The following is a 26834-nucleotide window of genomic DNA, read 5'->3' as shown; positions in this document are numbered from 1 at the left end:
AATATGCTAAGGATTGCAGTTTTAATTCTTTTAACAATGTTTTTCAACCTTAGCAACTTAAAAATATGTGGATTTTAGCCCCAGAATTCCCTAGCATGCTGACTGAAGAATTCTAGGAGTTGAAGTCCACACATCTTAAAGTCAACAAAGCTGAGAAACACTCTTTCGACAGTAGCAAAATAAATCCTCAAATATATATTTTAATTATTAGGGGCCAGTGTTATACTACTTTATTATCTATTATTCAGAATGTGTAGGTATTGACATGTATGTTACTAGGTCAGTCAAAGTTATTTTTAGAATATTTTTCAACTGCACTGGATGGAATGCTTATTAAAGCTTACTAAGTGGAATAAAGCATTTTATTGGGAATGAATGGAATGCTTATTAAATAAATAAAGTATTTTTATTGGGATAGAATTCTTCAGCATCTATGCTGATTGTTACAATTATTAACCCTTCTCTGGACATTCATAATTTGAGTAGAAGTGATTTTCGGATACATAAAACAAGTTTCTGTTTCTTATTTACATTTCTTATTTACTTTTCTACAAGTTATATCATAGCCAATGTGTTATCTTATTCATGATTATTCATGAATTCAGTGCATGAATAAAATTTGGCGTATAGTTGCTTATTGATTTTATTGCCTATTTCAGGATTGAAACTCTTGATGTCAGGATTTTAATTTTTAATCCATGATTTCATGATCAGGTTAAGAGTTATTAATCCTAAAATGATTGCTGATTCAAAATATTGATATGGCTATGATCTTTATACTCTTTCCAAACCTTACACAATATTGAAAAGTCAGTGTACTAAATTGCTTAAAGTAAAACACCAATACTCAGGAAATTTAATTCAAGACTACCCTTAGCCATGAACAGTTGCTATCTCTCAGTGAGTTCAATAATTTTAACTTAATTATATTTCAGACTCAGATCACAAACTCTTGGAACTGAAGCAATTTCTATGTGCTGTAAGATGTTCCACCCTTCTTTTTGGCTATTTTTTTGACTAGACAGATAGATTACTTTCACAAGTATATGGAATAGTGTGTTCTGATATCCTTGTTTATATTTCATAAATACTGAGAAAATGTTTTTAAATTTTCAGCAAGTTGTGGCAGCAATAACTGCAGGAGTCAATCCTAAAGGAAATATGCCAAGTCAAGTCAGTCACTGGGATTTGGGAAGTTCCTTCTTCTTTGCGGGGACTGTTATTACCACCATAGGTAGGACACAATTTATTATTCTGTTTGAACATTGATGACCCAAATTAAATTTAGCTAAAGTATATATTTATATATTCTTATTTGGGAACTTTGTCTCTTTTAAATGTCCTATTTTTAAGGAAATGTTGGTTAGATCTGGTTCATATTTACAAACTAAGTATAAATAATCAAAAACTTCAAGTGCAAGAGTTTAATTATTTTTAGTTTAGATTTTTCTTAATGGAACCCTTGGCTTTTACTTTGATTTGGTTTGTTTAGCAATGACTGCCTTAATTTCATACCTTATTGTCATATATTTTAATTGAGGACATTGCAAAGTTAATCTAGTTGGAAAAATTCTTTAAATGTTAAACATGTAAATGTAATGAGCTTCGATATAAATACAAATCAACTGGTATTTTATTAGGTATTGGGTGATTTGCATAGTTTATGAACAGCATTCTTACTACTATATGGTACATATATTTTTAATACAAGAACTATATGGATAGCTGCACCATACTAAACTGAATTCTATAAATGCATTACATTGCTTAAATATGTTACTGTTTGACATCATCATTTACTTTTCTCTCAGGCATAAACTTACTTAATGAGAGACAGGTGATAAGGGGTGGTGGTGATACATTCCCATCCCATGTTTGTTGCTATGAGAGTGTGTTCCACACATCATCTTTAGTCAGAGTAGAAGGGCTAAGAAGATCCTCCTCCTCTTTCTCCAATCTAAGATTATCTGAGAAAGGAAATGTGAGATTGGACCAATCATACCTCCAATTCTCATCCCATTTTGCCTTCTAGAGGTCTTTGGATTGAGCAGCAAAATAAGAGCTGCAGTGGATGTTATATATACATAAATTAGTGTCTATGTGACAAACTATCATATTGTGGAAGTATATGGAATAGTGGATAAAAAGAGGTATTCTGTTAACTGTGTGAAAACGTGCAAATATACTGTTGAAATTTTATCATATTATCTTGTTGCTTAGGGAGATTTCAGCATGTTTTAATTGCTTTGTAATAAGCCTGTAAGACAGCCTTTCACAGCCTGTGCACCTCAGATATCTTGTGTTACAACTGCTACAATTATGACAAAATTGAACGACATTAGTTTGAGAAAAGTGCCATAGACAGTTTAAATTTGATTGAGAAGTTCATAAGATTAAGAATGCCCTTCGTTATTTTCTTTTTTTAAAAAATTTTTTTTTATTTTAATTGAACAAAAACACACAAAAAAAGAATTATCCTTCATTACATCTTGTAGAAAGCGTGTCAATTAGCTACAGATAACTTTCGTGCATTTCTTCCACAGTCTTTATTTATGGTTCATATTAGATTATACACTTTAAATCAAAAATCTTTGTATATCTTACTATCAATGTACCACAATTTTCATTTGACTACAATTATTTGAACATGCTTTTACCTCAAATCATTCATACTTAAAGACACAACCATATAATGGCATTCATTAGCTATTTCATAAAATCCTCCAATAACATTACACCTTCATGACATCTTCTAGGTAAAAGTCAATTAATAAAGTTTCTGAACCTTCCCCCCCATTTTCCCCCACAACTCGCTGTTTAGGATTTGTATCCAAATTGCTTTTGCCAATACCAGAGCATGTATGTATTATTAAACAATATCCATTTACATTTCCTTGTTGTTATTATATTTGGCTAAAAATCATTTACTATTTATATCCCATCTCCTCTCGTCAGATCCAGAAGAAAAAAAAGAACCTTATGCCTTTATGACAAGATTTAAATAAAAATTTGTTAATAAAATTTATAGATTTTTCCCAGATCGCAATTTGTAATTTAAATCAAAATTTATTTTACTAGTTTGCCATTACATGTATATATCATTAAGCTGTATCTATTATCATTTCATTATTGTTATTATAGTTAATTATTTGTTAATGGATATGCATTTAATAACTATCTAAAACAATATAAGAATTACTACATTCCTACTTATTGATCACCAAAACCAACTATTTTTTATTATTAACTTTCATTTTCAACCTGTATCTTTCCAGTAACAAAACAATCTTATCTCTCTTGCCAATTGTGGTGTCAGTCTTCTTTTTATCTCCTTTATAAGGATTTTATAAACTTATCTCTGCACTTTGTTGCTTGAAGGATCTCTCAGGTAATCTCGTTGCCCTCCAGCTGTTACTAAAATTAGTTTGTCTTTGGTTGTCAATCATGCTTCTGAAAGAATTTCTCTTCTTGAACCATCATCATTACCATTTCTTTTTCTTCTGTATCTTGGAATCTGGGGGGTAGGGCTCCAGTTCATAGAATTCCCCTTTCCATATTCCCTTCTTTCCACTTCACCCACATTTGCTCCATTAATAAATTCATCTATTGTCTTGTCTTTATTTTCTATGTCTTCATTTTCCCCTTTAATTTTTTGGGGCTCCAGCCACTTCATCTTTTGCTGTGAGGAAGACTAGTCTTTCCAACTTCTTCTCAATTCTCCCATATCCTTCCAATAGATTTTGAATTCCAGCCAAGATATTTTGGAATTTTAATGTTTCCTCATCTGAATATTGATCCATGTTTTCCAAAAAAGAAGGACAGAAAAAAAACTAATAGCCACTGCCACTCTAGCCTTCCAGGCCTCTTTTTTTTATTTTTATTTTAAGTTGACTTGAACACAAGATCTTTTATGTTTTTCAAAGGAGAAGGGTTTTTTCCCCCTTTCTCTCCCCTGCCAAAAATGTTCTCAAAGGCACCTGTGAAAACAATTCATGCCCTTGGCTTTTTATCAGTTTCTGTAAACAAATTGCAAACCCTTCAGTTGCAAAGTCAGTGAGATCAAAGAAGGAAAGATAAGAGATACATTGTTTCAAAAACTCCAGCCTCTGACCTCCGAGTGGCAGTGTTGCTACTTTTCACTTTCTAATATTTATCTCTGGTTTATAGGAAACAAAGTTCTTCAAATTTCTTTAATGGAATTTAATAACAAGTAAAATGAAGAATTGTTAAAATAAAAAGGAAGGTTTTTGTTATATATGCAAATGTTCCCTGTTACCAGCTCTCTGATTGGCTGGTCATTTGACAGTTGCTTTGGGCTCGAGTATAAATACCCTGACAGTTGCAGGGACGTTTTGAATCGCAGTCATCTCGCAATAAACATCTTACTCTCTGATTCCATGGCTCCTGCGTCTTTCCCTCAAACATATTCAACAGTTTTCATCCAAAAGTCAAAAAATAAAGCAACAAAAGGCAGAAGAAGAAAAATCAATCCATTCATTTTAAGAGAAGAGAGGATAAATGTTGTGAGCACTTCAATCCACAAAGTATAATTACAAAGAAAAAAACTTTTCCAAAGCAATCCGGTGTGAGTTGAATTCGCCGCTTAATTCTTTTGCTTAAGTATCTAATTTGGCTTTAAAAAAAGTTTCTTTGGGCAGTCTTTCCCAAAATAGAAAAAATACCTCACTAGATGGACTCACTTTCTCTTTTCACTTCCTTCCTTCTGGAGCCATCCTGACTTCATCAGCCTTGGGGTTGCCTGTTGGGTCTATCAGGGACTTTGCAATGTCCCTGAGACCATCAAGGCTTCGTCTTCCTGATCACTGTCTCTGCGGGATAGTTTAGGTTGCAATGGACCATCCAGGGGCAAAAGTATCAACGGCATCTTGGAGTGTCGGGACCGCATGTTGTGACCTCGTGACGTTGGCTCCTCCTTCCACCCTAATCTTCCTTTCTCCAAGAAAGGAGTCTCAATTTCTTTAATAAACAAACATTTTTAACCAGCCCACCAAAAAAAGAAAAGAAATGTATGTAAGCCAACTATTGTAAAGATGAACTGGGAGAATTTTCATTATAAATAACACTGATTTCCCCCCTCTATACTAATTAATTTCTGAACCGGAATGAATATTTCCTTAACCAAAGCGATGTATCAAAATGATTTTAAAAACAACCATCCAACAAAACAAACAATATTTCATATTGTTTGAAATATGAAAACAAAGAGTTTAACTTAACTTGTCAGAGAATTTTAAAACTGTACATTGATGTTGTTTTAGAGTGCTACCATTGATGACTGGCATTTACTACTGGCATTTGATTTTGACTGTGCAGTTCTATGAATTCAGTCATTCTACTATTTTCTATAGAATTATTTTTGAAGGTTATATTTTCCTCAGCCTACAATATATACAGTATTATTAAATTATGTGGCCCATCTCATCACAAGGCAACTCTGGGCAGCTTACAACATTAAAAGAGATGCAATCATAGTCCTAGGACTACAAAATTATGATTTAAAGATGACAAAATTATGATTAAAATGGAAGGGAAGGAAGCAAGATGTGCAGGGGGTGAGGTGGGATCTATTAGTCCATCAACTATCTCCAAGAACATCCCCTCCGTGGCACCCCAGACCAACTGGCCGAGGCTCTTGCGGAAGGTCAGAAGGGTGGGAGCCAATCCTACCTCAGTGGGCAAGATGTTCCAAAGGGCCTGGGTCAGGGCAGTATTGTATATATATAGAAGATTGCCCCCTTACATGTTTTTTTAACTGAATTGCAATTGCTATCGTCAGATGACTGCTTAAGGTCTCTGTATTTTTAATACTCTACACCAGTGTTTCTCAGCTTTAGCAATTTTAAGATCTGTGGCCTTGAACTCTCAGAATTCCCCAGCCAGGTGTCGAAGTTTACACACCTTAAAATTGCCAGGGTTAAGAATCACAGCTTTATATATGTCAAAAATGCAGATCAGTCTGACTAACATGGTAAAGATAGAAAATCTTTCTTTCGGAAACAATACGTTGCTATTTTATTTCCACATGATTTGTCCTATTCATTGTCTAATAAGTATTTTCTGTGAACAAAAGTAACATATAAGATGCGTACATGTCTGGTCATAGTATTTTTCAGATTGCTGTTCCATGTACCTGCAACTATAGAAATTGCTGTATAAAAAATAAATGTACATGTATATGGCAGGGTAATGGGGTGGGGAAGTCATATTGAATTCTAAGCTATAAGGGAGCAGAATGTCAGATAAAATGTCACGAGAAATGTTGTTATTTCACTTAAACAATATTGACAGTCATTTAAAAATAATTGTTGTATTATATTCCCCTTCATGGAATCCTCTATGTATAATTTACTCATTTCACAAGACCTTGTGGTTCTGCTGGGTGTGCATGATGGAGTTCCTGATTAAAAATTTCTGGAAGGTACAAGGTTATGGGAAAATGGTGTAACCTCCAATTTTATCCTTGAGTCATTTTTATATTCCACTGCCACTTATGGCGAGCCTCAGTTGCTTTGAATATGGCATGAATAGCCTTTGGTATTTTATGAAATAATAGTTGTTTAAGATTGTTCTTGCTTCTGTGCAAGGGGAGCAACTGACCTATACAAATATCAAAATCTCCTGCATTCTTTTGGTGTCATATTATAATGTCAAGCAAAACTGTTTTATTTAAATGAAAAGATAAGCAAGCAGCTACTGACATTCAGAAAATATCCCATATTTGATGGCAGGTTTGAGTTAGCACTTAGCAGACAAAAGTAAATCCTTGTAGATTCACATTTGTGATTAAGGTCTTGGTCTCTGAGCACGAACAAAATTTTTATTGTAAATAATGTTTCTTTCTCCAGTGTATGTCCCCTGCAGGCATAAGCCTTTTCTTCTGAAGTCGAAACATTTTCTATCTTGTTACTGTATGTAGTTTATTGATTCAGCTGAACAATGGGGAATTGTACTATTAACTCTGTTATTACTGACAGAATTTTATTATAATCAGAAAAGTCTGTGTTGAAATCCTTTTTTCGGCTAGACATTAACTACATAATACACAACCTCCATCTATTCCGTGCCTGTGTAGGAATAAGAAAGTTTAACAATGCATCTTGCACGAAGAGGAAAAGTATGTCAAACCTTTCTAACACCCAGTGTAATACGATTATACAAAAGCACATTTACTAGATACATATTGTACAATTTTATTAGTTAAATTTTCTCTTTCAATGATATGCAATTGTTTTTTGTTATATTAATAATTTCCCCTTTTAAAATCTGTTAACAAATCTTTTAAAAAATCTGTAGTTGTCATGACCAGATTCAAACTATTTGTTCTGAAATGCTGTTTCTAATTGCTGAAAATATTTCATCTTATCAACAGTAATGACAAAATTGAGCTGGAAACAGGGCAGCCTTGGTCCTGATCTTGACCCAGGGTGTCAGTTTTAGGCAGCAATTGATAAGCAAAATGCAAGAAATGGGAGGGGGGCAGCCATTTATCTGAAATTGCATGATGTGTCCTGCTTTAGTAGTGGGTTGGATTGGAACACCTCCACGGTCCCTTCCAATTATGTTATTCTGTATTCTAACTTTACTTATAAGAAATGCCCATGGTGAAGTAATTTTGCATTTTCCAGACTCTCTCCTTCACATAAGACTTATGAGTTGAATTTTATTTTTTTTTAGAAGCAAACTTCTCCCATTTTTAGAATATTTGTCAAAAAGTGGATAATGTATTCTTGGCTCCTAACATTAGTCTTTTGCAAGTAAGAATATAAAATTATTTATATCTAGTACATCCAGAAGTTTGAAAATATAATAAATTTGCTATCAAAAAGTGCACTAATTTGAGGGCTCCAAAAGAAAATAAAGCAGAAATTTGTTGAATTTATACCTGAAAGATTAAAACAGGCTAAATTACAAAAAAGAGATACAATGTGTTTGAAAGAAGAAGTAGATTAGTACCGTGTTTTCCCAAAAATAAGACAGGGTCTTATTTTCTTTTGACCCCCGAAATAAGCGCTTGGCCTTATTTTTGGAGAGTTTTATTATTTTTGAGGTGCAGGAGGTGGCTAGCATGGTCACCTCATGGCTGCTGCTGTGTTGCAATATTTTCAGGGAAGGGTTATTTTCAGGGGAGGGCTTATTTTAAGCATATACCCTCAAAAGCCCGATTGGGCTTATTATCTGGGGACGTCTTATTTTTGGGGAAACAGGGTATTATTAAGGAGTGAATAACCAGGACTTGTCTTGATTTGCATTATTACAGAGTTGGGCAGGTCAAAATCTCATGTTTTGGGTTGCGTTTCCCTGAATATATTTATCAGTTCTCAGCATCATATTTGTTCTGATGTTTAAGGTGAAAATAATATTATAATTCAGATAATAGATTTTAGAGGAAAAAATATCCTTCCTCAACCTGTGCGTCTCAGATAAGTTGTAGTACAGATGCCACAATTGTGACAAAACTGAAGGACATTAGGTTGAGAACAGTTGCTGTAGACAACTGAAACAGTGACGTGCGGTGAGGTTTATTGCTGGTGAGGCACTGACACAGTGGTGGGTTTCAAATTTTTTTAGACTTGTGGACTTCAACTCCCAGAATTCCACAGCCAGGCATGCTCAGTTCTGATTTAAAGCGACAGCATTTGTTTTTCTCCTTTGCGAAATAAGTTTCCTTTTTTCTTTTTCTTCTCCCTTCCCCTCCTTCCTCCCCCTCTACCTCCATCCCCCTCTCAAACACACACACACACACACACACTCACACACACACACAAAGTTGGATTGGAGGGAGTCAGGGAGACCACAGGAGGAGGCAGGAAGCCAGTCAAAGAGCCATACTGGAGCACACACACTTTCCCCCAGCCCTGGAAGGATCCAGCCCAGCTTCACTGATTACAGGTTTGAAAAGACAACGTGGCTCTGCCTGCAATCAAACTACACTTGGGGAGGGAGAGCACTTCCCTCCAGTCTTTGCCCAAAGGCCTGCACCAGGAAGATGGAGTTTGAATTCCTCCCCCTCCTTCTGACCCACACGTACCTTTTCCAGCTGTTTCAGAGAGGATTTCAACTCTGCTCTTGCCTGTCATCATGAAAAGAAAAAAAATGTAAAAGGAAAAAGGCAAGAGCTGAGGTCAGGCTGAGCTAGTTGCTACCAGAGTCACCGTGGATGACTCTGCTTAACTGTTTAAAAAAGCCTCTAAAAAAACACCCTCTACAGGAGGAGGCAGGAGAACGGCGTGCCTCACCTACATCAGGAATTTTTCAGCTTTTAACCCTTGCTTAACTCTGCTCGAGTGATCATAAAACGCCTAAGGTCAGGCTAGATGAGGGACATCATTCTCCTGCCTCCTCCTATAGAGAGCGCTTTTTTAGAGGCTTTTTTAAACAGTTAAGCACTAAGCACTAAGCATCCACAGTGACTCTGCCTGACCTCAGCTCTTGCCTTTTTCCTTTTACATTTTTTTTTCTTTTCATGATGACAGTGGTGAGGCTGTGCCTCCCCTGCCTTATCTGACTGCACGTCACTGAACTGAAACTTACCTTGATTTAGAAGTTCATAAACTTAAGAATGCCTGCCATTATTTTCAATAACTCTAATTTGCCTTTCCAAAAAAAGTATCTCAGTTTCTTTAATAAATAAGCATTTGTTACCACCCCATAAAAAAAGAAATGTATAGATCTCATTAATAGCCTGCCTTTTTCAAATCCAAGCATTAATGGGAGTTTCTATTACAATATTTTGCAATAAAAGAATGAAATTATGGCATTTGAACATTCTTGTCCTTAGCTGCTAAACTTTGATTTCACAGTAACTATAAAAAGCAAGAATGTTCAGTTGTAATTGGAAGATTGTAGATAAAACTGAGATCTGAAGCTAATGATACAGGTTTCCTTTGGGATTGATGTTTTACTTTGTAATACTGCTTTTTAAGTTCTACACAGACAAACTGGCAGATGATGGAAAAGAATAAACAAATTCAACAGAGACATTTTATATAAGAATCAAGGGGAAATATTTCATTCTCTAATTTTTTCACTTTAATTTTCAACTTTTAAAATAGCAGCGTGAAAATGATGAGAGAAATTAAATAGGAAGAAATTCTATACATTTGAATAAAGTCTAGATGAATATGCCCTGTCTTTCTACTTTTATTGGTTAACATATGAGTGTTAGATAAATATTATATAGGTAGACTGGACAGTCACTTGTCTGAAATGGTATAGGATCTCCTGCTTGACCAGGGGGCTGGACTAGAAAACCTCAAAGGTCCCTTCCAACTCTATTCTGATTCAGTAGTCCTCACTATTTCCATCACTAAGTGATGAAATTGTGAAGTGTGAACATCATGTGTCTTGCACCACTTAGGAACAGAAATTCTGACACTTCTCTTCCCTTTGTTAAGCAAATCACTGCAAGTCTATAAGCATTAATGTCACATAGTCACTATTTGGAAACTTCTGCTAGCTTTCCCACTGATTTTCTTTGTGAGAAGCCAGCAAAGAAGGTTGCAAATGGGATGCTACAGCAGTGTAAGTATGAGCTTTCAAGAAATTACTGAATGAGTGGCTGTTGAGTGAGAACAAACTATAGTAACAATGGCTGTTGTGAACAGCTTTACACTTACATTAGTTTCTTGGTTTATATTTTATTTTCCCTCTACATAACAGAATAAGAAGACCTGAAAACCTGCTGAATCAGGTTTATAGCTCATTTAATCCAGGATGTTTAACAGGTACACTAGAAACCTTGCAAGCTTAGAAAAATAATCCCTTTCCTCTGTCATTCCCCAGTATTCAATATTGATACACAGCTTCAGATTCTTTTTTTTAAACCAAATGAATTGGTATTCAATATTCATATGTGTAGTCCATAAACTCCATAGATGAACTATGAACTGTGTAAAGATGTATTTCCTTCAATCAGTAATCTCCGAGCATTTTGTTTCAACAGATGAGTTGCCAAACTGAGACAAAAATCTAAGATTTTTCATCCCATTCATGCTTTTTTCTGCCATATTTTCTTGATTTTCTCTCTCTATTTCTTACCTAGCTTTGCTCTAAGTGGAAACAAATTGTTGCCTTTATTTTTTGAGAAGCTGTCCAGCCTTATATCTTCTTTGTTGCTCTTTTCTACATAATTTTGAGTGCTACAGGGATGCCTTTTGTGGTGTTGTAATGTAGAACTCTACTTTTTCCAAATGTGATCGCTCTGTAGATTTATACAAGGCATGATCATTTTGGACAATTTATTTTTAATGTTTATGATACCTAGTATGTAATTCTTATTCTATAACTTGGATACACAAAGAATTGTGGAAAGCCATATCATAAATGAATTAGCATAATTTATTTATGCCAAGAAGGACTAGTAACAACTTCTGTGCTGGCTAGGGAATTTATAGAACAATTAATCAGTGGAACAACTTGCCTCCAGAAGCTGTGAATGCTCCAATACTGGAAGTTTTTAAGAAGAGATTAGACAACCATTTGTCTGAAATGGTCTAGGCTTCCTGCCTAAGCAGGAGGTTGGACTAGAAAACCTCCAAGGTCGTTTTCAACTCTGTTATTCTATTATTCTGATAGCATCACTGACAAATTATGTACAAAATTCCTCAAGCACATTCAGGAAGCTATCTAGGTTTTTGAAGTAACTAGACCACACTATCAAAAGATTATATCAGCTGTCAATGTAAGAATTACCAGAATGATCTGTTCCTGCAAAGGAAATAACAGAGTGCCTCTATTTTCAAATCACTTTATCAAAGAGAACATAAAATCCAACATATGTGGGATCTAACACTAGTTGGGACATGAAAACCTTAGTGAGAGGAATAACAGTATTGCAAAAAGTTTGGGGTGTAGGATTCATTTAATATTCAGTAACTGTGATTTCTGGGAAATTATGAAATATTCAAAAGAATAATAAATAACTTTTAAAAATAATACAGTATATTTACTGTGTCATATCCTTGACAGTGGAAGATGTGGTTGTTGCAAGAAGATCACAAACATTGATTATAAACAGTGGCATGACAAAGTAGCAACAATAGTGCATTGGAATATCTGTGAGAAATACCATTTCCATGCAAGCAAGATAGGACCATAAAATAGAAAAAGTAACAGAAAATGAAGAGACTAAAGTGCTCTAGGACTTTCAGAATTCACACATACAAAAATACCAGCCACATAACACTTCAGACAATTTATTGACAATTGTCAATGTGACAAAAAAGGCTAGATAGTGGTTGTGGCAGTATCTGGATACAGCAGAATAAAAGAGAAAGAACTGGAGAAAATCAGAAAATACAAAAACTTGCAAATAGAAGTAGAATGACTGTGGCCAAAGAAAGTAAAGATAGTACCAGTAGTAATAGGTGCCTTGGGTGTAATCACCATTTGAATACCATCAGTCACGATTAGTCAATTGTAAAAGGTAGCTTTATTTAGTGTAGGTTATATTCCAGCCAACACCAACATCTATCTATCCCAGGTCTGTTGGACAGATTCGATAAATGGATAAAAATGCCAGATCCAATCTAAACATCTGGTAGACTTGTATGACCTACCATAAGCATATTTAATATTTTTAAAAGATTGTAATCTTATAAGAGTCATGTGAAGTTCATATACTTCTAATGACCAGAGATCAAGTATAAAAGAAGCAGGCTTAGACAATGGTCTTCATGTACTATACAATGAAACAAAAGAGAAGAATCTGAAAAAAACATATAACATTAAATCTGTTAAAAATTTGGAATTTTTTCAAATGATTTTAATCCAAAGACATTTATAATAAGAAAGATGTGATCACATATGGTACATGTAGACTCAAGAAATAGACTAAATACATAGCAGGAGTTGCTTAATGACTCTGTTATAGTTAATATAACTGGGCATTTTGCTTTATGAAAAAAGATTCAAAAATATTAGGAAGCAATATGGCAAAACATCCAGAAAATTCTAAAATAAAAATTAAGAACCCAAATATTTTATTGGGTATGATCCCAGACAATATAAATGAAGAAACACCATGATTTATTGGGATGTATGCTGATAGTAACAATAATAAATCTGGCATCACACTGAAAAACAGAAACTTTGTGATATAAATTGGCAAATACATGGGAAATGGAAAACTTGACTATACATATTTATAGCATATTAATTGAGTGATTTGACTATGTACCAAGAAGTCCTTTTCTATCCCTAGTGACCACGTGACACTATTTCATACCTGAAATTAATATTTTTAGAACTCTGTAAATGTATGAGAACATAATTCAATTACCATCAAAGCAGTCTTACACTTGGAGAAAAAAATTAATTGGGAGTACGTCAGGGCTTTTTAAAAACACTTCAGAATTTCTAAGGCTTTTCTGCTGTTCTCTCCCCCCTCTCTCCATCCATCCATCCATCCATCCATCCATCCATCCATCCATCCATCTACCCATCTACCCATCCATCATTTATCATTTATCTGTCTCCTATTTTTATTTTTTTATAACTAACCCAAAGCAGAAAATATACATAAAACTTCTTCCTTTTATTTTCCCATAACAATAACACTGGGAAGTGGGTTGAGTTGACTAGAGTTAACCCAGCCAGTTTTCATGCCTGAGGTAGCACTAGAATTCACTGTCTCCTGGTTTCAAGATTAACTACTTAATCAATCTAGCTTTGTCTTTTTTCAGTTTGGGGTTTTTTTCCCCAGTCAATATACAATGTTGCAACTTAACTTTTAACAATTTTATTTGGAAAATGCAAAGAAGTTTGTGGATTGCAGATATAGACTTTATGACATTGACATGAAGAGCTGACTAGCGAAATTTATCATCTTTTTAAGCTTTCTGCCTAACAACTCTTTTGAGGCAGTAAAGTTAATATTACATGAGACTTTTCTCAATTCTCAACATTTTTAACTTTGCTCTTTTTTGTGTTAATGGAGTATCATGCTTCCATGGTAGTTTTGTTAACACAACTGGGGCCTCAACTCAGTTCTCAGCTATTTTAATATGGGCCCAAAGTTTATGTGCCTTTAAAATAAATGAATGATCATCAGGCTAACACGAGCACTTTCCCAAACCTTTACTGCTCTAAATATAGCATCCAAGAATCAGTCATTTCCCCATCTCAATGATAGGATTTATATTGATTTCCAGGCAATTATTTAATTCTAAATGATATGAACAAAAACAATAGCTGATCTGTGAGTGACAATATATTTTGGAGAATTCCCCCACAGTACAGTTAACCTTTGCTTACTAACCATTAGTTCAGTGACTTTTTGAAGTTATGACAAAACAAGGAAACTGTTTGAAGTTGTGGCCATCACAAAATATTTACATGACTTGGTGTTTGGCAACCAGTGTGCATTTATGACGATTGCAGCATCTCAGGGTATATCACGATTGCATGATCACCACTTGAACCTTCACAGTTGGATTCTGAGAAGCAAAATCAATGAGGGGAGCCAGCAGTAAGTTTTAAGTTGCAACTACATGGTGTCATGCTTAACAACTGTTAGTGGTTCGCTTAACAACTGCAGCCAAAACTGACAAACCGATGTAAGTAGGGCACAGTGATATGACTTTTATAAGGTGCTGACAACCCAGCTTATAATAAAAACATTTAATAAGTAATGACAGCTGAAGTGCTGAACTCTTAGGCCAATATGCTGCTTTCTGTGCTAGTTGCAGAAGAGATCTCTCTCCTTGGCAGGCAGTATAAAAATGAGGTGCCTGGTTGCCTTTGTAGGCAGGAGCAGGTGTGAGCAGACTGGAAAGAAAGCTGTTGGAAATGGCCTGGAGTGCCCACTCCAAATTTGTTCTATATACAGAATCTCTTACCCACGCAAGTGGACTTCTCATAATAGTCCTGATTGAAATAGGAGTAATATTTTAGCTCTATTAAAAATAATATATCTTTGAAGCCTTGTCTGAAGTTGTACTGGCATTTGATTGAAAGTTCAGGATCAATTCTTCAATTGAGTTTAGAACTTTTACTCAAACATTATTTTTGGAACGTTCTTTGATGTATTTTAATTCCCTGAAAAAGAAAACTATTTAGCAAAACATAATCTAAGATATTATTTTTTTCCTCTGCCCCTCCTATTCATTTTCCATCGAATAATCCCAAAATTGGAATTCAAGGCTTTTAAATTGAAGGTAAATGGAAAAAGAAGTGAAAAATAATAATTTTTCATTTTGTTGGGTCAAATAAGACTCATCAAGAATATTTACATTTAACTTATTCCCTGTATCATTAATTTTTCACTACATTTTCAAGGTCTTGAACTGTCAACAAATTATTGAAAGGTGCAAATTTAAGTACATTGTAAGTGTTTCAATAGTTGCAAAACCATCGCCTTAATTGAATGAGGCTTTAAAAATAGTCTAGTGCTTTACATGAATAAGTTATTTGGCCCTGGGAGTAGTGGGCTTGCTCAGCACTTTGGATGACAATCCTCTTCTGAAGAGCTCAGTGGTGCTGGATCTCGTAGGGAGAAAGGGTAGTGCTGATAAGAGTGGAATTGAATCTTGTAGATTTGATTCTTATGAAAACTATCTGCTAATGCTGAAGAAGGTTGAATGGAAGAGATATTTCCCACTTCAAGCAACTCAAAATAGCGGCAATATTTAGGAAGCAGCCACATTATTATAACTACACAGAAATAAGGACATTGCACACCATGCATTTAGATACCATCCTATAAAACACTGACACTGTGTTGTGTCATTTTTAAGGAAAAGACTAAAGATGTGCTGTTTAGGTATTGTACAGTTAATGTGATTTTCAATTTATTTCTATGAAGCAGCCAATAGTACAAGTGCTAATCATTATTTACAAAAAGGACTTGTGACAATATTCTAGCTAGCTTTCCCTTCAGCGAGGATATATTTCCAACTCCTGTATTATGTTTTTTTTGTCTTCTAAATGATACTCATTATTGGGGCATTGCTTTTTAAAAATGTCTTTGTACTTTTGCAAATTATAGAGATCTTTTGACTAGATGCATACTACCCTCTAATTTCTCAGCGGCCCTGTTTTGGCAATCATTTTAGTTCTGACTGCCTGGATAGGAGTAAAGAATCATTATTAGTAATTAGCAGGAAACTGACAAATATTTATTGAGTACAGAGTATCAGAGGTGGTATTCAGCAGGTTCTGACTAGTTCTGGAGAACCGGTAGCAGAAACTTAGAGAAGTTCGGAAAACTGGTAAATACTACCTCTGACTGGCCCCACCTCCATCTATTATCTGCCCCCCGAGTCCCAGCTGATCAGGAGGGAATGGGGATTTTGCAGTAACCTTCCCCTGGAATGGGGAGGGAATGGAGATTTTACAGTATCCTTCCCTTCCCATGCCCACCAAGCCATGCCCACAGAACCGGTAGTAAAAAATATTTGAATCCCACCACTGCAGAGTATGTTTTATGACACATAGCTATGTGGTTAAGGAATTGACAAAGTGTATAGCATGCAAGTTCAGTATACAAATACTGCTTATTCAAACCAAATCAGTGATGTATATAAGCTCATTATTACAGAATCTGGTGAATTAATAACATATGGAATTTCCAAGCTAAAATTATTAAAACAAAGACCAATAAATATATGACAGAAGTCATATGTGTGTATGCATAATTTGGTTAAGGTCTTCTCTTGTAAACATTGGCTAAACAGTATGATCAAATCTTGTAATTCTCAGATAGTGGGATAAGGTTTTTTTTCCTGAACTGAACTGAAAATCTACATAGACTTCATACACAAATGATAAACGCTCTTCATTCTTTTTTTAATGAAGAATGTATGTATTACTTTTCTGAGAACCATAAATTTCCTTCTTGTCTAACAAGGACCTTGTACCAGCAATCTCTTTTTAGCACTGGAAAATTATTATCCCACTGTCATTTTGTTTGAAGTAAATGCAGTACCATCAGGTCATTTAACCTCATATAATAGATGCTTAGGATGTGTAATGAAGGAAACATGCCCCCCCCCCCTGAAGCTCATATTCTTGCCACTCTTATTTTATACAGCTATTTGTAGTTCAACCATATGCTGTTGTGCTAGTGGTATCTAAGAGATGAGATTGTTTTGGAGAACATCTCTCTGATTTGCATCACAGTTAAAATATACTGTTGTTCTGTTTTCAACATGATAGGTTTTTTCTTAGAAGAAGTTCAGAATTATTCAAATTATTCAATTTATGTTAATATAGGTTAATATTACTCTGGTATCTACTGCTATTTTTTAATTCAAAAAACTATTCAAATGTGGATTGGAAAAATTCAGTGGATAAATTTCTGATGGATAAATCCCAATGATACAAAACTACTTCAAAGAGAACATTGTCCTACAGTGTAGGGTTCCTCGTCCATAGAGATTATATTGGTATTTTGAGGTCTGGTTAAGCATGACTGGAAACATGCATTGTGAATTATGAATGTAACAGGCAGCTGTAGAGCTCTCTTTTAAAAAATGATTATAGTTTTTGCTGTTTGAGTGTTAATTAATTTATCATTCTGCTACTTTCCCAAAGAGCTTAAGGGTGGTTTATGCACACTTCTGTGGAATTTAACAATTATTTGGTTTTAGCAGTAGATTATTGATTCCAAAGACTCTTGAAAAGTAAATTCCATTGTACCTAGTGAACATGTATTTGAAATAAACTGTCATAGATATTTTTACCCACATTTTTCAGTTTAACTGGTGTGAACCTCCAAGAGAAGAATCTTGCAAGATTGTAAAAGTTTAATTCTCAGATATTATAGTTTTCTGCAGTTTGGATTCTGCATACACCATACAAGAATCTTAAATTAGTGCAAGACAGGAGAAAAATAAATAGTTCTGACTTCTTGTGGTACATCAAAAGTACTGTCAATCCACAGTGGGCAGTTTAATTGCACTTGAATAATCTTAGAAAAGTTGCTATATGCCAGCTATTTAAATAAGAGAGCTCTGTTCCTCACCTCTCAATCTCAAATACTTGATTCTTCTTTGAACCATGGTCGTCCTGGCCATTGAGAATATCAATGATACATTGACATTTCTACTCCGGGATGTTAGCTACTTTGGAATGTGACATCCTTGGGTGGCTTATTAGATTTATGATTGACCAAATATGGTTCATGTGAAGATGAATTGTTCTGCAAGTGTATTGTCAGATAACTATAAAAGCTTAGGCGGATAATATTCATAATCACAATAATACCAGTAAATACTTAGGAACGTTTAATTTCCACATCAACCTACAAAGAAACAAGGAAAAAATAAAAACTTGAGCAAACAATTTTCAAGTAAGTGTCAGGCTTTATTTCATAGACAGGAACAAACCATTTAAACCAGTACATCTCAATTGCAGTAAGTTTTAAATGTATGGACTTCAGCTCTCAGAATTTCCCACCCAGCAGGCTGGGAGTTGAAGTCCAAACATCTTAAACTTGCTGAGGTTGAGAAACACAGATCCACAAGAAATGCCGAAACTGTAGATCAGCCACAGAAGAGCAAATGCAACAATTACTATTATTCAAGAACAATCCCTATATAGAGAAACAGTGTTCACATTTTCTTGAATTTCATTTTTCCTCCCACCAGCTTTAATGGGTGATTTGACCCACATCTTTTTCAGGATTGAGTGGCAGGATGAAGCTGCTCTTAAGAAGTACAGAGAGCTTTTCTAGAATATTCTTATATTTCCCCATGTGCTCTTTTTGCCTTTACATCCAAAGTGCTTCCGAACCCTATTTTCTGCTATGTTTCTCTTTTATTGTTTGTGGGTGAACATATTCTTTTAAGTCTCATTGCATTGATAATTGGGATGATATTGCAAAATTGATTTGATGTGAGAATGATTTCAGCTTTCATGCTGTAGAACAGGGATGTCAAACGCTGGCCACGCCCACCCCAGGTTCAGTGAAGGGGAAAAAAGTTGCGATACATCATGTGATGACAATGTGTCATCGCGAGTTTGGTACCCCTGCTGTAGAATAAAAAGCATGTTAAAGTGACAGATTTCAACTTATTTTCTACTTGTTAAAGAATAAAACAGAGTTAGGGAGTTAAACAGAGTAATAAAATGCCACGTTCATAACTAAACTTCCTTTTAAGGATTGGCATCATGCCATGTAACATTTATTTTCTTGCCCTCTTCTTCTTTACACATTGATGCCATTTAAAAGTCATTAAAATTTACTATTACTGTCGTCCATTACTGTTGCTCTTTGTCTAATTTTCCTGTGCTTTAATGATTTACAGGAAGTATTAAGTCCCTGTTTCCTTAATGAAAAAATTGTCCTTGACTTTTGGACAAAGCTATGTTCTTCTTATAACCAGAAAAAAAATCAATTGTATTGCAGTACATAAAAAAAATAAGATTTTGGTGGCAGAGCAGTTTGTTTCTGACAACCAAATATTTCTGATTATCATATGCTGCGATCCATATCCTTTAAATGTGATCATATGGCCAGCAGATTACTATATTTAGGAAATGTAAATTCTATATATTATATTTTTCTGTATCTGGATTGATTAAAGTAGATTATGATGGAAGTAAATAAGAAGAAAATCTAGAGCTGGTCCTGACAAATCATAACACCCTTAAAATATCTAGTTTAAAAAAAATATTATTGGAGCATAAATTAATATAAAGTTATATATTAGAAACAATACATGTTTTTTAAAAAATGTGATTTATTTTGCATTATCTGAAGGATACTTGCGTTTTAAATATATAACCATTTATTTCATCTCCTGAGATTTACAGAAATACAAAGATTTTGCTGTTTCTAAAGTTGAGTTAGTAGAACTTTTCACAAATAACCAGTTGCCCACTCCCCCCCCCCAGAAATGTCATTCTACTCCAGCCATTAATAAATAATGACTAAATTAGTAGACCAGCAAAATACTGTGGACATAATATACTTATAACATGCTGTAAATTATTACCAATAGTAAGTCCTCCTCTAGGGCTTTGTCAGAGATAGTAACAAAGATTGATAAGCTGTTGGACAGACAGGTTTTAGAGACATCTGGAGAAATTGTCAGTTCATTTATGCTCTGCTTCTATAACAAAAAATTCAAGCCCCATAGCAACTGGGATATCTTTAATTTCTATATTATGGAATTGAGACTATTTGTGCCAGAAAGTAAATCTTCCTTTGTCTGGAATAGCTGTTTTGAACGCAAAGGGGGAAAATGCATCTTGAGCCTTTGTCACATGGCCACCATGGCCACGCCCACACCGGCCACGCTCCATCGCCTCCTGGCCCTCTGAGATCAAACACAACCCTGATGCGGCCCTCAATGAAATCATGTTTGACACCCCTGCTCTAATGTTTGAGCTAGATAAATAAAGAGCCAGAATATAAAAATTTGAAATACTTAAAACATTTCATTTTGTTTAAAATAAAAATTAAGGTTAGATTTGACTGTATTCCTTTTCATTTAAGCACATTTTACATGTTATGCAACCAAAAAAAAAGTCCTTTGCTTGAAAAGACTGACAAAGGATCACTGCTGCTCACTTCAGGTTGCAATTCTAGGAAATAATGTTAATCCTGATTTCTAGGAAATCTATACTTTTGCTATATGAGAGCTGTTGACACCAGTTTCTGCCCCTCCCCTTGATATCAGACTAGGTCCAGTTGTGGAAAATTAAATAATATGTACATTGAAAATGAGCCAATTATATGCAATAAGGAAAATGAACAATTTCTGCAGATCAATTCCTGGATGTTCTTCCAAAACCCAGTGGCAAACGAATGCTGTTTATTAGGAATGTTCAATGCCAAAAAAAAAAAAAAAGGTTTCCTGTGAGCTGATACATAGATTATTCTGAAACAGTACAAATCATAATGAAAGAAAACCTGTTGAATAACAAGTTGAATTAAAAGTAGATCATTATATGATAATATTCTCTGCCAAATAAAAATTGCCACGGAATATGCTATTTATTTATTTATTGAATTAATATGCAAATGTTTTAAGCTTTTTCATATTCATCAATGCTGGTTTCATGTTCATTAGTTATACTAGTTTTCTTAAATATTACCTTTTCAGTTTTTAACCTACTTCTTTATTTCATGGTTTCATAAAATAATAATACTATGGAGTTGAAAGTGGCCATTTAGGCTATTAAGTTAAATGTCCTTTTTAGTTCAAGGTCTAAAGAAAAGTGTCTCTTCCATAGGACCTTCTGGACTCATGATTCCTGCTCAAAGAGCAAGGGGCACTTGTGACTAGAAAGGATTTGGTGCAACTTTGTGATGTGCAGCAATTGTGCCCTTACCTGGATCCTGAGACCCAATGGATATTCACTCATGACCTAGTCATTTCTTAGCTGGATTCCTGCAACACACTCTACATGAAGCTACCCTTGAAGAGTATTTGTAAGCTGCAGTTGGTGCAGAATGCAGCAGCATGCTCAGTCCTGGGAGCTCCTAGGATTACACATATAACACTATTACTATGCAAGCTGCATTGTTTACCAGTTTGCTTCGGGATCCAATTCAAAGTATTGATTGTTACCTTTAAAGCCCTACATGGCATGGATCCAGGGTGTTTGAGGTGCTGTCTCTCCACAATGGCACATTGGTACATTGGCATAAGCTTCCTACGTATGTCCTCTGCTAAGGAACTGAAGAAGGTGGGGTCAAGGAGAAGTGATGTGACCCCATCCCCATGGAACATTCTATTACCAGAAAGTGAGAGCTGCCTTCTCTCCTTTGATCCTCCAGATGGGTATTAACATCTGGCTTTGCTGGTTGACCTGGGGTCCCGTGGAGGCCACTCATTGCTGAAGGTGACTGATGGGATAAGAAGACCTCATCCCTCTCCGGTCCATCTCTTAGCTCTCTTAGTTTCAGTTCTAGTAATACTATTTTAATCTGTGTAGTTTTTAAATATATTTTAATATTTTTTTTAATTTAAAACAAATACAACATCCTTTTTACATGCTGCAGAAAGTGTATCATTTGGTTACAAAAACACTTTTGTGCATCTCTTCCACAGTCAACAAACATAATTCATATTAACTTAAGTATTTTAACTCAAATATTTATACATGTCACCATCATCTGTGACCCAACAAATAGACATATTGACGCTGACAAAATAACGCCGACTAAAACACGACGTCAAAATCACGCCCACAAATTCGTGACGTCAAAATCGCGCCAACAAAAGCGTGATGACAAGCACAATAAAGGGTTAGGGTTAGGGTTAGGGTTATTGATGACGTGATTTTGTTGGCGCGCATTTGTCAGCGTGCTATTGTCAAAAATCAATTAGCGATTTGACGGTGCTCATTTGTCCGTTGCAGTTTTGTCAGCGCGCATATGTCTATCGTGCATTTGTTGGTGAACCACCATCATATCTACATTTTCATTTGACTATAATTGTTTAAGCGTCCTTCATCATAAAATATACCAAAATTTAATATATAACCACATACTGGCCTTTCAATTACTATTTCTAAAATCCTCCACTAACACTAAATCCTTATGTCCTATTCTAGCTAAACATCCATAATATTTAATAACAAAGTTTTCTAATCCTCCTTTCCAAATCACTGTTTAAAGTTTACATCCAGTTTCCTTATGTTATACCCATATCTATCTATCTATCTATCTATCTATCTATCTATCTATCTATCTATCTATCTATCTATCTATCTATCTATCTATCTATCTACCTACCTACCTACCTACCTACCTACCTACCTACCTACCTACCTACCTACCTATGTTGTTATTCTTATCCCTCTTTTATTTGACTATATCCTGTATCTTAACATTTCCCCCCTAATAATCAAAACTTTAACTGTATCTAACTTGGTTCTTTTTTTATTAACCTTTATGTATAATCTAAAGGGATTGCTAATCTTCCTTACATGGGTACCATTCAATATTCATATCCAATTATACTCATCATAACATTACATATTGTATACATTAGTAACATTATCAATTATTTATAAACTATATCTATTGTCAATAAATTTCACTAAATTTAACTAGTTTTAAATTATATTCTTCCATATATCAACCTGTATCTTTCCAATAGCAAAACAGTCTCATATCTTCTGCCATTTGTGGTGCCTGTCCTCTAATCATCTCCTTGATCAACTTTGTATAGACTCCTCTTAGCAACTCCTTGCTTATAAGATCTCTCATGTAATCTTGATGCCCTTTTTCTGTTTCCTTAGTCAGTTTATCTTTGATTGTCAGTAGTGTTATCAATGCTTTTGCTAATAAAATTTCTCTCTTTAAATCCATAGATTCTTTGGTTTTTTCTTCTTCTGTATCTGGCCCTTTGGGATAAATTTCTTCTCCATTTAATTCCTCTTTCAGTATTCCATTCTTTCCATTTTCAGACCAATCACCATAAATATCAGCAGATTTAATCTCTTTATATTCATTTTCCACTTTGATTTTTTGAGTTTTAACCACCACATTTTGCATTTGATAAACATCCTCAACTTCTTCATCATATTTTGCTGTTATATGCTCTAAGTCTTCCAGCTTCTTCTCTATCCTCTCATATGTATTTGATGATTTCTGTATTTCTGAAAATATCTTTTGCAAGCTTAAAATTTCTGTTTGCTTTTGAAATTGTGCCATTCTCTCCAGCTAACAAACACAGCTGCTTTAGCTTGGAAAGTTAATAAAATTAAACAGAGATTCACAAAAACGTTTGTTTTCACTTTTCTCTGGTTAAAGATATACTTCAAAGGGACATCTGTATGCTTCCCTTCTTATCACTCTCTATAACCAAGCAATGAGACCTTGTAGTGCCAAGCCAAAACAATCAGTGAAGAAAAAAAAGTGTTCCATTTCCAATACACAAACCTCCCAGCCTCCGAGTAGCTGTGTTATTGTTGCAAATTTCCTTATTTCTTTTGTATCTTTTTTGTATTTCAAGTTAGAAAAACGAGTCCAATTTTAAATGGGTTAGAAGAACACCCACAGTAATGAAACAGGAAATTTTTAGACCATAGGTTACAGAGAATAATAAAAAAAAATAGAAGAAGAAAACTTAATTAATTTGTTTTAAAAAGCTTGCATAAATTCCATCCATGAAGATAGCATTTAAAAAGTAAGATAACCACTGTCCAAAACCATTCCAAATATAATTCTGCCACTTGATTCTTCTGTTCTCCAATTTAAATTAATTTTAAGTTTTTTATAGGCAGTCTCTTTTTAAAACAGTAAACGTTCCTCACCAACTGGAAACACTTTCTCTTTCCGTATCCTTCCATTTTGGAGCCGCCCCGACTTCATCAGCCTTGGCTGGATTTTTTGTTGCCGGCTTGAAGAACTTCTCTTACATCGATCAGGGACTTTGCGATGTCCCTGAGGTCAGCAAGACATATTCTTCCTGTTCACCATCTGTTCAGGACAGTTTAGGTCCAATTGGACCACCCAGCGGCAAAAGTAGCGGCTGCAGTCTTGGAGCATCGAGACCGCAAGTCCGTATCGTTGCAACATTGGCTCCTCCTCTCAGTTTTTAATTTTTAATATTTTAATTATTTTACCTGTTTTATAACTTGTAAATTGCTCAGAGTAACTTGTAGGAGAGATGAGCAGAATAAAAAATTAACAAACAAGCAAATAAAATCTCAGACAAGTGGCTGTCAAGCCTGAAGGAAAATCCATCACCTCTCAAGGTAACTGGTCCCACTTCCAACCTTTAGTTTATTTTAATGTTGCATCATATTGTTATTCTAATCATTTTCCTATTGCTGTTTTTAGCTTACTTATTAATGAAACCAGAGGGCAATGATCCCAATATCCCATTTAAAGCCTGTATCATATAGCCATTGAAATGGCTATATTCAGATGCAAATAGGCACTCCTTCATAGTTTGTTACTTTGTGGTAGTCAAGGAGATTGGGCATCCCAGTTATGCCATCAGCTATTTGGTTAGGAAGATGCATTTCCAGCAGAGCCACCCATCGTAGCAGATAATAGAGAAGGAGCCAGACTAAATAGGATCCACTAAATAAGAAAAAATAAAAGTCCACTTCAGTATTCTGCCAAGAAAACTGAACCATGGCAATGTCAGCATGATATTAGAAGATATGCTCCCACGATCAGAAGGTGTTGAGTGAACTACTTTGGCCAGAGGCAAAAGGAAGGTTCAGTGTTGTCAAAATATACATACAGTTGGCATAAGGAATATCAGAATCGTGAACCAAGATAAACCTGATGTTGTGAGAACAGAAACAGTCAGAATAGAATGAAATGGTTGCTTCACATTGAAGAAGCATGAGATATATTGTGGACAAGAACATTAGAAAAGAAATGGAATAATCATCATTGTTAATTAAAAAAATAAACTCAGTGCTTGGATTCAACTAAAAATGATAGAAAATTTCAAGCTCATGTGACGCCAGTCTACAAATTGGTTTATGCTTCAATCTCAGATAAAGGGGAGGTGGAAGTTTCATGGAAAGTTGTAGCACTGTATCATCATAAAAACAAAGAAAAACATCATATCAATTATAGGACTTTGAAGGCCAAGTATGGTAATAAAATAGCATTTACAATATGCGGACGATACACAGCTGTATCTGTCCGCCCCGTGCCAACTCAATGAAGCGGTGGACGTGATGAACCAGGGTCTTGAGGCCGTTAGAGACTGGATGCGGGCTAACAAGCTTGTACTCAACCCGGAAAAGACCGAGTGGCTGTTGTGTTTCCCTCCCAATAATTTGGTTAGCGTTCCACCACTCAGGCTGGGGGGCCAAATTTTACACCCCTCAGACAGGGTTCGCAACTTGGGAGTCCTCCTGGACCCACAGCTGACCTTTGATCACCACCTGTCGGCTGTGACCAGGGGGGCATTCACCCAGGTTCGCCTGGTGCGCCAGTTGCGGCCCTACCTGAATCGGGAGGCACTCACAACAGTCACTCGCGCCCTCGTGACCTCTAGGCTGGAATACTGCAACGTGCTCTACATGGGGCTGCCCTTGAAGAGCATCCGGCGACTTCAGCTAGTCCAGAATGCGGCCGCGAGAGTGATTGTGGGTGCACCTCGGTTCACCCACATAACACCTATCCTCCGTGAGCTGCGCTGGCTACCTGTTGATCTCCGTGTGCGCTTCAAGGTGCTTCTTACCACCTATAAAGCCCTTCATGGTAGTGGATCTGGGTACTTGGGAGACCGCCTCCTGCCGATTACCTCCTCGAGACCGATTAGATCTCATAGATTAGGCCTCCTCCGAGTGCCATCTGCCAGCCAGTGCCGGCTGGCTACTACGCGGAGGAGAGCCTTTTCAGTGGCAGCTCCGACCCTCTGGAACGATCTCCCCGCGGAGATTCGTACCCTCACCACCCTTCAGACCTTCCGCGCAGCCCTCAAGAACTGGCTATCCTGCCAGGCCTGGGGGTAAAGATTTGATCCGCCCCCACCCGAATGTTGAATGAATGTTGTTTACTTTTTAATTATGTGTTATGTTATATGTTACTTGTTTGTATCCCCCTCCTTATAAGTTGTTAGCCGCCCTGAGTCCCCTCAGGGAAAAGGGCGACCTATAAATAAACTTATTCCTATTCCTTATTCCTACAATAATGGAAAAAATTGGACTTGGTTTATGAGTTGAACCAGGAGACAAACTAATATACTTCTACAAAAAAAAATCCAATTTTTTACAATAGATTCCATTTTCTAACAATTTAAAAGAATTTCAAACTTTATGAGATAGACCGCACCAAATTAAGCAGACTGTATATACTGTGTAGCAAAAAAACGGGATTGAACTTCATTTAGCACCTATCCAGCATTTGCTGACTGAGTAGGGCTAACTGCTCAGTCAGAAAA

General features: G+C 35.5%; 1 protein-coding gene across 1 annotated transcript in view; it reads left to right on the top strand.

The window, feature by feature from the left end:
- KCNK2 (potassium two pore domain channel subfamily K member 2) overlaps positions 1-26834 on the top strand; it is a 68062-nt gene that overhangs the window by 16811 nt on the left and 24417 nt on the right. The window contains exon 2 of the mRNA XM_032216723.1: positions 1117-1234. Coding sequence (XP_032072614.1) covers positions 1117-1234 — 118 coding nt within the window. The remainder of the gene's footprint in view (positions 1-1116; positions 1235-26834) is intronic.

Source organism: Thamnophis elegans, chromosome 4 (genome assembly GCF_009769535.1).
Source record: "Thamnophis elegans isolate rThaEle1 chromosome 4, rThaEle1.pri, whole genome shotgun sequence".
Lineage (NCBI taxonomy): Eukaryota > Metazoa > Chordata > Lepidosauria > Squamata > Colubridae > Thamnophis > Thamnophis elegans.
Note: the sequence above shows the minus strand (reverse complement) of the source record. Positions and strands in the feature narration are given on the sequence as shown.